The 12,500-nt window shown below is 40.6% G+C and overlaps 1 protein-coding gene across 1 annotated transcript in view; it reads left to right on the forward strand.

The window, feature by feature from the left end:
- The window catches only part of LOC137043114 (WASP homolog-associated protein with actin, membranes and microtubules), a 28,103-nt gene extending 15,885 nt beyond the window's left edge, over nucleotides 1–12,218 (forward strand). The window contains exons 5-10 of the mRNA XM_067419231.1: nucleotides 4,233–4,383; nucleotides 4,799–4,968; nucleotides 5,185–5,271; nucleotides 5,619–5,714; nucleotides 8,881–9,229; nucleotides 10,879–12,218. Of these exons, the coding sequence (XP_067275332.1) occupies nucleotides 4,233–4,383; nucleotides 4,799–4,968; nucleotides 5,185–5,271; nucleotides 5,619–5,714; nucleotides 8,881–9,229; nucleotides 10,879–11,150 (1,125 nt within the window). The 3' untranslated portion in view covers nucleotides 11,151–12,218. The remainder of the gene's footprint in view (nucleotides 1–4,232; nucleotides 4,384–4,798; nucleotides 4,969–5,184; nucleotides 5,272–5,618; nucleotides 5,715–8,880; nucleotides 9,230–10,878) is intronic.
- Nucleotides 12,219–12,500: the final 282 nt, after the last annotated feature.

Genomic DNA, 12,500 nt, shown 5'->3' on the forward strand with positions numbered 1-12,500 from the left:
TCAGACGTCTATTTAAGTAAAAGGACTACAGTCAGACGTCTAATTAAGTAAAAGGACTACAGTCAGACGTCTAATTAAGGAAAATGACTACAGTCATATGTCTACTTAAGTAAAAGCACTACAGTCATATGTCTACTTAAGTAAAAGCACTACAGTCAGACGTCTACTTAAGTAAAAGCACTACAGTCATATGTCTACTTAAGTAAAAGCACTACAGTCAGACGTCTACTTAAGTAAAAGCACTACAGTCAGACGTCTACTTAACAGGGTCCCCGCGGAGTCTTAAAAAGTCTTAAAAAGTCTTAAATTTCAGAATCAAAATATAAGGCCTTAAAAAGTCTTAAATACGCGGAAGCATTGCGTTCTAGGTCTTAAATAGTCTTAATTTTCCTACGTCCATGTAACGCAACCTCATTGAAACGCTCTCACCTCCCGCAGCACGCGCGCACGTGTGTGTGTGTGTGTGTGTTTGTTCCGTGGTGTTTGTAGTTCTTTCTTTCGCTAGACCAACTATTGTTCGCTCTATTACAACTACAAATTAGGCAAGCATGCCACGTGTATTGCAGCCAATCACCTTTCGTGTTATTGGCACGAGCCTCTTTCTGATCGTATCCCACAGACGCAGATTTTATTCTTCAGCTGAATCTGACGGTTCTTGCACTTCCGCGATCATGAACGCGAAGACGAATCTTTCTCACCATCTTGCATAATGACAACATAAAAGTATAATATACTCGATTGCACTAAATAGAGTTAATAACAGGGATGTAAACGCCGAACTCCGATGTCAGGCTGTGTGTGTTTGCTGCCTGTCAGCGCTCGCGCGAGTGTATTGAATGTGTTATTTTTAGGCTCATTAGCCTAACGTTACTCTTGAACGATCAAATATACACATTATGCACATATGTCTATATCCTGATTTGAGTTAAAACGTTTGGGAACTGTCAGTAAGTACTGGATCTGGGCATTAAGCTCACAAAATGAAAGCAAACTAGCTTAACAACAACACAAACGGGGAAAACAGCACTTACACTTAAAGGAACACTCAAACTTTTTTAGAAATCGGGCTTATTCTACTTTGCTACATTTAGATATGTGGGGAAATGCATTTTAAGCTAAGCTAGCGGCGACCCTGCCAAACTAAAACAATGCATGCACTGAGACAAATGCATTTGCCAAAATATCTAAATGGGGTTTATCCAAAAGAAGTTGAATAAGCCCTATTTCTAAAAACAGTGGAGTGTTCCTCTTTGTATGCATCTTTATGTTGTATTTATTTGTCCTATTGTCATTTGTTTATAAGTATTACTGACCGATTACTTGATTACGTTATTACAACGTTTTACTTATATTAAGCAATTGCTTATTGTTGTGGTTTATTTTTAAGATGTTGGTCATATTTCCCACCCCAAGCGATCGAGGTATTAAAGATAGATAGTCCACTACTGGAACAGCCTTTTTTGTTTTTGTAATATGCCTACCAAACAAGATTCATGCATTTTGTTAGTTTTATTGCCATGTGTGATCATTGTGCATCGAACATAATAATATGGTTAATGTTGCATCCTAATTATGAAAAAATAAAAATGTATGAAAGTGACCACCACAAAAAAATTATATATATATATTAGGGCTGGGTATCGATTCAGATGTTCAGATTCGATTCGATTTTGATTCAATAGTCCTAAAAAAGATTCAATTTCGATTCTCAATTCGATTTTCGATTCAACTCAAATGAATATAGATTTAATAAATACTATAGGTATTTATAAAAAAGAACAGTGAACATAAATGTGTAATTAAAAAGAAATGAAGAGCCACAATCATGTATGTTAAACTTTTTATTTTAGGTACACCTGAGTACATTAAAACAGAACGCATCTCTATATTTAAAATCCATACAATTGTTAAATACAATTTTGATGCAACTTTATTTAAAAAATGTATCTGAGAAGTATTTTATGGATGTTTTGATATATTTATTCTAAAACATAAAAAGCTAGGATATTGGATGTTTTTTTTTTTTTAGAAATTTTCAGTACACGACAAGCTTTTCTTGCAATTTTGCTGCTCATGTGTGCAAATTTACTTTTCATACATGAGAAATGCGTTCATTATTTTTTTAGTCTATGGGTGAGTAGTTGTCGTGGTAACGGACAACAATACCTGTGGACTAACTATTATTAGAGGAAATCTGTTTATAATATAAGCTAATAGGGTTTGAATTATTGATCCTGCGCTGTATATGGACTATAATTTGAATATGTCTATAATGGCTAACGTACGTGCTTAAGTGACTGCTCAAGTTTGATCCTAATGCAAGGCAAGCATTCGCGTGTATGTAATTATTTTTAGCAGTTGTGTGATTGGCTGTGTGTGTGTGTGTGTGTGTGTGTGTGTGTGTGTGTGTGTGTGTGCTCGGCTGTGTGAGTGTTGTCACATAAAATGGTTCCGCAGATTTTTAGTATTACTACAGCATTTTACCTCAGCTTTATAAAAGTCGACAACGCACCGGAAGCTGCCATTTAAACACTGAATGGATAAATGATGTGCGCCTGTTGCTCCTTTGTAAGATCACGCAAGGCAAATGGGTGACATCTAGTGGAGAAGACTAGTAATTAGATTTCAATGTTAGCGGAAATAAATATTTTAAAAAATCGATTCATGGCATTTGAGAATTGATTCTGAATCGACCAGATTTTAAAAACCGATTAATCGAAAAATCTATTTTTTTTTTGCCCAGCCCTAATATATATATATGCTAATCCTGGTGGGATTGAGCTATGAATAATAAGTTCACTAATACTTTGTTAAATTTAAAATAAATTAAATAATATAAGTTTAAGTAATTGAGTGATTCTGGATTTCTTATGCATGTTTTTTTATTGCGCAATATAGGTCTTAAATTTTATTCATAATGGTCTTAAAAAGGTCTTAAAAAGTCTTAAATTTGACTTGGTAAAACCTGCAGATACCCTGCTTAAGTAAAAGCACTACAGTCAGACGTCTACTTAAGTAAAAGCACTACAGTCAGACGTCTATTTAAGTAAAAGGACGACAGTCAGACGTCTACTTAAGTAAAAGCACTACAGTCAGACATCTACTTAAGTAAAAGCACTACAGTCAGACGTCTACTTAAGTAAAAGCACTACAGTCAGACGTCTACTTAAGTAAAAGCACTACAGTCAGACGTCTACTTAAGTAAAAGCACTACAGTCAGACGTCTACTTAAGTAAAAGCACTACAGTCAGACGTCTACTTAAGTAAAAGGACTACAGTCAGACGTCTACTTAAGTAAAAGGACTACAGTCAGACGTCTACTTAAGTAAAAGCACTTCAGTCAGACGTCTACTTAAGTAAAAGGACTACAGTCAGACGTCTACTTAAGTAAAAGCACTACAGTCAGACGTCTACTTAAGTAAAAGCACTACAGTCAGACGTCTATTTAAGTAAAAGCACTACAGTCAGACGTCTACTTAAGTAAAAGCACTACAGTCAGACGTCTACTTAAGTAAAAGGACTACAGTCAGACGTCTACTTAAGTAAAAGCACTACAGTCAGACGTCTATTTAAGTAAAAGCACTACAGTCAGACGTCTACTTAAGTAAAAGCACTACAGTCAGACGTCTACTTAAGTAAAAGCACTACAGTCAGACGTCTACTTAAGTAAAAGCACTACAGTCAGACGTCTACTTAAGTAAAAGGACTACAGTCAGACGTCTACTTAAGTAAAAGCACTACAGTCAGACGTCTATTTAAGTAAAAGCACTACAGTCAGACGTCTACTTAAGTAAAAGCACTACAGTCAGACGTCTACTTAAGTAAAAGCACTACAGTCAGACGTCTACTTAAGTAAAAGCACTACAGTCAGACGTCTATTTAAGTAAAAGGACGACAGTCAGACGTCTACTTAAGTAAAAGCACTACAGTCAGACGTCTACTTAAGTAAAAGCACTACAGTCAGACGTCTATTTAAGTAAAAGGACGACAGTCAGACGTCTACTTAAGTAAAAGCACTACAGTCAGACATCTACTTAAGTAAATTAATTAGAGTATCAAGAGTACATTTTGTAAATATTGAATATTGTGTTTGTGTCTGTGTGCATGTGTGTGCGGGTGTCTCTGTGTGTGTGTGTGGGTGTCTCTGTGTGTGTGTGTGTGTGTGTGTGTGTGTGCGTGTGTGTGAAAACGTGTGTGTCTGTGTGCGCGCGCGTGTGTGTGTGTGTGTGCAGATGCGCAGCGGGGACGTGAGTGCTGTCAGCGAGCTGGAGCTTCAGTATTATGAGACTCTGCTGGATCTTCATGACTGCAGGTTTGAGATCCTGAAGAACGAGGAGCTGCTGCTGCTGACACAGATCCAGACCATACAGAGACAGGTCAAAGGTCAGGCGGTCCTCTGACATACACACACACTTAATGAAGCACACGCACACACGCACGCACACATACACTCACACACACACATACACTCTCTCACACACACACACACACACACGTACACACGTACACGCACTCACGCACACACTCACACACACACATATGGTTGTAATATGTAACACGTCAGGTGCTTATGGCTCGCCGAACCTTCTGCCTGCACTTCACACTGAAGTATAAATTGGGCTTCACACACTCTGGATTACTCGGAGTATTGTTTGCTCATAAGGAGTGTGTCACTGTTTTTAGGTTTTACTAAATTAAAAGGAACATTTGGAGTCCACTGACGTGTGTGTGTGTGTGTGTGTGTGTATGTCTGTGTCTCTGTGTGTTTGTGTGTGTGTGTGTGTGTGCGTGTCTGCAGAGCTGCAGGAGCAGGTGGTGTATTATGACACCTGTGAGGACCCCGAGGAGCTGCAGGATGTTCAGGTGGATGTAAGCCCCGCCCACTCACACCTGAAGCAGCAGCTGAAACAACTGGAGAGTAAAAGAGGAGCGATTTCATCACGCAGAGCTTACCTGAGAAACCAGCGGGTAAACACACACACACACACACACACACAGAGACACACACACACACACAGAGAGAGAGAGAGAGACTCACACACACACAAATTCATTCTTGTTTCTTTATGGCGACAGTTTATGTCCCCACAGTGACATGAGTCCCCATGAGTGTGTGTGTTGAGGATGGGGATAGAAAAGCATGAACACACACTGTCTTCTTATCGTGTGTGTGTGTGTGTGTAGGAGATGTGTGTTCAGGCTCATGAGCAGCAGCAGCGCACAGTCACACACAGATCCACGCAGGACCGCCAACATCACGCCGCACAACTGGTGAGTAATGCGCCGTAACCACGGTGACAACATCCCACTGCATCGCCACACAAAGCATCCCATAATGAGTCATTGCAACAATGCAGAGGATCCCGTGGGCTGACGAGTTGCCAGGGCAACCGTCCGGGTCACGCTCATGTTCCCAGAATGCCCTGCGAGCGAGGAGTGTGTGTGTGTGTGTTTGTGTGTCTGGAGAACATGAGTGTGCATCATTTCCCAGAATTCCCTCTTCCTGTCACTACAGTTCAACTTCCTGTGTGATGTGGCTGATTCAAACTTACACTCACTGTCCTCTTTTGTGCTTGTCATCACTCTGAGCGTGTGTGTGTGTGTGTGTGTGTGTTCAGAAGCGAGAGAAGAGAAGAGCTGAGGATGAGCAGCAGAAGCAGTGGGTCGAGAACGAGAGAGCAAAGACGCTCAACAGACTGCGCTCCTTTAGAGAGGTAATGTGTGAGTGAGTGAGTGAGTGTGTGTGTGAGTGTGTGTGTGAGTGTGTGTGTGAGTGAGTGTGTGAGTGTGTGTGTGTGTGTGTGAGTGTGTGTGTGAGTGAGTGTGTGAGTGTGTGAGTGTGTGAGTGTGTGAGTGTGTGAGTGTGTGAGTGTGTGAGTGAGTGAGTGTGTGAGTGAGTGTGTGTGTGAGTGAGTGTGTGTGTGAGTGTGTGAGTGTGTGAGTGTGTGAGCGAGTGAGCGAGTGAGCGAGTGAGCGTGTGAGCGTGTGAGCGTGTGAGTGAGTGTGTGAGTGAGTGTGTGAGTGAGTGTGTGAGTGAGTGAGTGTGTGAGTGAGTGAGTGTGTGAGTGAGTGAGTGTGTGAGTGAGTGTGTGAGTGAGTGTGTGAGTGAGTGTGTGAGTGAGTGAGTGTGTGAGTGAGTGAGTGTGTGAGTGTGTGTGTGTGAGTGTGTGAGTGAGTGAATGAGTGAATGAGTGAGTGAGTGAGTGAGTGTGTGAGTGTGTGTGTGTGAGTGTGTGAGTGAGTGAGTGTGTGAGTGAGTGAGTGAGTGAGTGTGTGAGTGTGTGTGTGTGTGTGTGTGAGTGTGTGAGTGAGTGAGTGAGTGAGTGAGTGAGTGAGTGAGTGAGTGAGTGAGTGAGTGAGTGAGTGAGTGAGTTAAAAAGTGAGTTAGTGTGTGAGTGTGTGAGTGTGTGAGTGAGTGTGTGAGTGAGTGTGTGAGTGTGTGAGTGTGTGAGTGAGTGTGTGAGTGTGTGAGTGTGTGAGTGTGTGAGTGTGTGAGTGAGTGAGTGAGTGAGTGAGTGAGTGAGTGAGTGAGTGAGTGTCAGAGGTGGAACGCAACTAACTACATTTACTTGAGTCCTGTACTTAAGTACACTTTTTGAGTATCTGTGCTTTACTTGAGTACTGTACTTAAGTACACTTTTTGAGTATCAGGGCTTTACTTGAGTCCTGTACTTAAGTACACTTTTTGAGTATCTGTGCTTTACTTGAGTGCTGTACTTAAGTACACTTTTTGAGTATCTGTGCTTTACTTGAGTCCTGTACTTAAGTACACTTTTTGAGTATCTGTGCTTTACTTGAGTGCTGTACTTAAGCACACTTTTTGAGTATCTGTGCTTTACTTGAGTCCTGTACTTAAGCACACTTTTTGAGTATCTGTGCTTTACTTGAGTGCTGTACTTAAGCACACTTTTTGAGTATCTGTGCTTTACTTGAGTACTGTACTTAAGTACACATTTTGAGTATCTGTGCTTTACTTGAGTACTGTACTTAAGCACACTTTTTGAGTATCTGTGCTTTACTTGAGTACTGTACTTAAGTACACATTTTGAGTATCTGTGCTTTACTTGAGTACTGTACTTAAGTACACTTTTTGAGTATCTGGGCTTTACTTGAGTGCTGTACTTAAGTACACTTTTTGAGTATCAGGGCTTTACTTGAGTACTGTACTTAAGCACACTTTTTGAGTATCTGGGCTTTACTTGAGTGCTGTACTTAAGTGCACTTTTTGAGTATCTGTGCTTTACTTGAGTCCTGTACTTAAGTACACTTTTTGAGTATCAGGGCTTTACTTGAGTACTGTACTTAAGCACACTTTTTGAGTATCTGGGCTTTACTTGAGTGCTGTACTTAAGTACACTTTTTGAGTATCTGGGCTTTACTTGAGTCCTGTACTTAAGTACACTTTTTGAGTATCTGGGCTTTACTTGAGTCCTGTACTTAAGTACACTTTTTGAGTATCTGGGCTTTACTTGAGTGCTGTACTTAAGTACACTTTTTGAGTATCTGTGCTTTACTTGAGTGCTGTACTTAAGTACACTTTTTGAGTATCTGTGCTTTACTTGAGTACTGTACTTAAGCACACTTTTTGAGTATCTGTGCTTTACTTGAGTACTGTACTTAAGTACACTTTTTGAGTATCTGTGCTTTACTTGAGTACTGTACTTAAGCACACTTTTTGAGTATCTGTGCTTTACTTGAGTACTGTACTTAAGTACACTTTTTGAGTATCTGTGCTTTACTTGAGTCCTGTACTTAAGTACACTTTTTGAGTATCTGTGCTTTACTTGAGTCCTGTACTTAAGTACACTTTTTGAGTATCTGTGCTTTACTTGAGTCCTGTACTTAAGTACACTTTTTGAGTATCTGTGCTTTACTTGAGTACTGTACTTAAGTACACTTTTTGAGTATCTGGGCTTTACTTGAGTACTGTACTTAAGTACACTTTTTGAGTATCTGTGCTTTACTTGAGTACTGTACTTAAGCACACTTTTTGAGTATCTGGGCTTTACTTGAGTACTGTACTTAAGTACACTTTTTTGAGTATCTGTGTTGTAATTGAGTCCTGTACTTAAGCACACTTTTTGAGTATCTGTGCTTTACTTGAGTACTGTACTTAAGCACACTTTTTGAGTATCTGGGCTTTACTTGAGTACTGTACTTAAGTACACTTTTTGAGTATCTGTGCTTTACTTGAGTACTGTACTTAAGCACACTTTTTGAGTATCTGGGCTTTACTTGAGTACTGTACTTAAGTACACTTTTTTGAGTATCTGTGTTGTAATTGAGCCCTGTACTTAAGCACACTTTTTTAGTATCTGGGCTTTACTTGAATACTGTATTTAAGTACACTTTTTGAGTATCTGTGCTTTACTTGAGTACTGTACTTAAGCACACTTTTTGAGTATCTGGGCTTTACTTGAGTACTGTACTTAAGTACACTTTTTTGAGTATCTGTGTTGTAATTGAGTCCTGTACTTAAGCACACTTTTTGAGTATCTGTGCTTTACTTGAGTACTGTACTTAAGCACACTTTTTGAGTATCTGGGCTTTACTTGAGTACTGTACTTAAGCACACTTTTTGAGTATCTGGGCTTTACTTGAGTACTGTACTTAAGTACACTTTTTTGAGTATCTGTGTTGTAATTGAGCCCTGTACTTAAGCACACTTTTTTAGTATCTGGGCTTTACTTGAATACTGTATTTAAGTACACTTTTTGAGTATCTGTGCTTTACTTGAGTACTGTACTTAAGCACACTTTTTGAGTATCTGTGCTTTACTTGAATGCTGTACTTAAATACACTTTTTGAGTATCTGTGCTTTACTTGATGGATTTCAAAATGCTCATTTAGTGTTTGTTTCCTGTGTTTCTTTGAGTTTAGAGACATCAGGGTCAGTATGTTTTACAGACGGCTCATGTAAAGTCACATGACTCCAGTATAGATGACTCCGCCCAGCCCCTGTCCATCATCAGCCTGGGTCCTCAGAGCTCCGCCCCCCGGAGGAAGGGGCGGAGTCAGAAGCAGCGCGACATCCCGGTGCAGATTCTGCTGCCCTCTGGACCCGCTTCAGCAAAACCAGACCAGACGCCTCCACCTCCACTTCCACCTTCTCTTCTTCCTCCTCCTCTTCTTCCTCCTCCTCCTCCTCCTCCACCTCCTCCTCCTCCTCTTGCTCCTCCACAAACCAATGAGAAGCTGCCGATCCGAAATGCTCTAGAACAAAACTCAGGTGAGCATCAGTCCAGAAATACAGTTCTTACCTCTGTGTGTTCTTTAAATCACTGTAAATAACTTAAAGTTTGATGAACTCTCTGAGAATAAACAAACATTCAGTTAAATATCTCAAAGTAAAAATTCATAGCCGGACAAATTATATCCATTGAAATTTACCAGTGTAAAGATTTGAAGTTAGACAAGAGACAGAAATGTTTGTCTTATGAACAAACTTAAGACATTCTTTATAAAATATTTCAGAACTCAATGAATTACACAGTTTTTGTACATTTGACTGCAAGTCATATTAGTGACCCAAAGTCAATTATAATTATACACCAATCAGGCATTACATTATGACGGGTGAAGTGAATAACACTGATGATCTCTTCATCACGGCTCCTGTTAGTGTGTGGGATATATTAGGCAGCAAGTGAACATTTTGTCCTCAGAGTCGATGTGTGTGAAGCAGGAGAAATGGGCAAGCGTAAGGATTTGAGCAAGTTTGGCCAGATTGTGACGGCTAGAGGACTGGGTCAGAGCATCTCCAAAACAGCAGCTCTTGTGGGCTGTTCCTGGTCTTAGCGGATATCAAGATACCTGGCTTAATCCCTTATCCTAGTTTTGTGCAATTGGCCCCTGGTGCAAAAATTCAGGCAGCTCGGGTGGCTTGTTTGATGGCTTGTGAGCATCCGACTTCCTCCTTATCACACTCCAGAGGTTTTCAATGGGGTTTAGGTCTGGAGATTGGGCTGGCCATGACAGGGTCTTGATCTGGTGGTCCTCCATCCACACCTAGATTGACCTGGCTGTGTGGCTGGAAAAACAGTCCTCAGAATTGGGGAACATTGTCAGAGCAAAAGGAAGCAAGTTTTCTTCCAGGACAGCCTTGTACGTGGTTTGATTCATGCGTCCTTCACAAAGACCAATCTGCCTGATTCCAGCCTTGCTGAAGCACTCCCAGATCATCACAGATCCTCCACCAAATGTCATAGTGGGTGCGAGACACTGTGGCTTCCGGCCTCTTCAGGACAAAGCTGAAAACTGCACTCATCAGAGATGACCGTACTCCAGTCCTCTACAGTCCAATCCTTATGATCTCTTGCAAACATCAGCCTGGCTCTTTGCTTCGCATTGATGAAGGGCTTTTTTCTAGTTTTGCTCGACTTCAGCCTTTTTCAAACCGTCCTCGCCGTGCACGTCACCCCAGCTGCCTTTTGCCATTCTTTCTGTAGGTCACTTGATGCCATCCTACGGTTGTTGAGTGACATTCGAATGAGTTGGTCATTCGAGAGTCGTTTTGCCCTCTGCCGGTCTTGGTTGTCCCCAATGTCTGCTGCTTGACCTTGTTCTTATGAACCGCTGTCATTGAAATTTTAAGGATGGAAACGACCCGATGTTCACTGTATCTCTCTGCCAGTAAAGCCAGAATTAAAGCCTTCTTTTCCTCACTCAACTTTCCTTTTCAACTTTTTGGGCATGGTCAATAGTTATCTTTTGATTCCAATTACCTTTGAGGTACTACTAGCACTGTTTTTGCCATCCAGCTGGTCCTACTACAAGAGGATAGTGCTTTAGAGCTGAGTATCATCAGTGTAACAATGAAAACTAACGCCATGCTTTCTAATGATGTGTGTGTGTGTGTGTGTGTGTGTGTTGATGCAGGTTCGATGGACGAGCTCCTGGCATCTCTACAGCGAGGGCAGAAGAGGCTGAAGAAGATCCCAGTCGGAGTTGAGTGTGTCAGAGACAGCCTCCTGTCAGCCATCCGTCAGGGCGTGGCCTTGAAGAAAGCCCCGCCCACTAGAGCCCCGCCCCTCAGCTCAGACTCAGAGCTGGAGCTGAGCATCAAGGCGGCCATGCTGAGGATGAAGAAGGTGGCAAATGACTCTGAGGATGAAGAGCGGGACTCACCATCTGGAGACTGGGAGAGTTAAACCCAATCTGGAGACTGGGAGAGTTAAACAAGCTGGAGACTGAGACTGGGAGAGTTAAATAAGCTGGAGACTGAGACTGGGAGAGTTGAACACAATCTGGAGAATGGGAGAGTTAAAGACAAGCTAAAGGATTCTCCATTGAAACGCTGCCGAAAACATGGCAGTTCCCGCCATGATTATTGTGAGGCTTCCTTTGGATCTCTTTGGGCTTGCACTGAAATGTCTTTATGTGAGAATACAGCACTGAACATCCGTGGCTCTGATTTAAACTCGTGTTAAAGAGCCGGATCCGGACCTCTGGCTTACCCAGAATGCCTTGCTTTCACTGGTAGGGTTAAAAAAGCCTGGACCAGTGAGTCTTAAACTGTGGAACAGGCACAATTAAACATTTTCATTTTGAAACTGGATTATACTATCCCATATTTTGTTTCAAATCCAAGCATCAGATTTAGTTTCATGAAAAATCACACGTTCATTCCATAATACTGGAGTGATTTACATTCTGATTATTAGCAGTGTAAGAAGCAATAATTTGAAAGCTTGAAAAATGGAAAGATATGATAGATTCTCTGCCTTAATTTGTGTGGGATATGCAGTTATTGCTCACTGGGGATTGAAGACTTCCAGGCGCCTTAAACTGATCTGAAGCCAGATTACGGTTCGTTCACACTGATCTGGTTAATCTGGATCAGAGTAATCTGGATTCAATCCAATGTTTGAGAGTGAAAAGCATTAAAATCCATTTTTCTGTCCCTTATAAATGCACACGCATTAATGTAGCTGTTGGAAACTATTGGTTCATCTCTGATGAATGTGCTGGTGGAGTTATAACAGTGATTAATAATCATTACATAGGATTACACACGCCTTTATAAAACACAGGAGAAGTATATCATTTTGTTAGATATTGACTGCTGTTAGGGGGATTTGTTTAACTGTGCCAATATCTCTTTTTACTTTAAGGGTTATTAAGATGGCAAATGTCTACTTCTAATTTATTACTTTAACAGTTAAATGAAACAAATGCAAAATAAAAAAATCTAAATATGTATATATTACATGATACAATGTGTATTTTTGAACATTTTTACATTTGAATTCCTGAAATGCACCCTTCTGCTGGATCAGGATAATCCTGGCATCCCAACTTTACCAAATATTTTGAACAACACACTCAAGATTCGGTCTTTTGAATAACTGCAGCTTCGTACTCATCGTTACTTCGTAACGTCCGAGAGATGGGAGTCGAGTTGATTCTTTCAATAAAAGTTCAAAAGAACATCAATTATTTGAAATATAATTTTTTAACATTATAAATGTCTTTTGATTAATATAACATATCCTTGCGGA

Source organism: Pseudorasbora parva, chromosome 16 (assembly GCF_024679245.1).
Source record: "Pseudorasbora parva isolate DD20220531a chromosome 16, ASM2467924v1, whole genome shotgun sequence".
In the NCBI taxonomy this organism is placed as follows: Eukaryota; Metazoa; Chordata; class Actinopteri; order Cypriniformes; family Gobionidae; genus Pseudorasbora; species Pseudorasbora parva.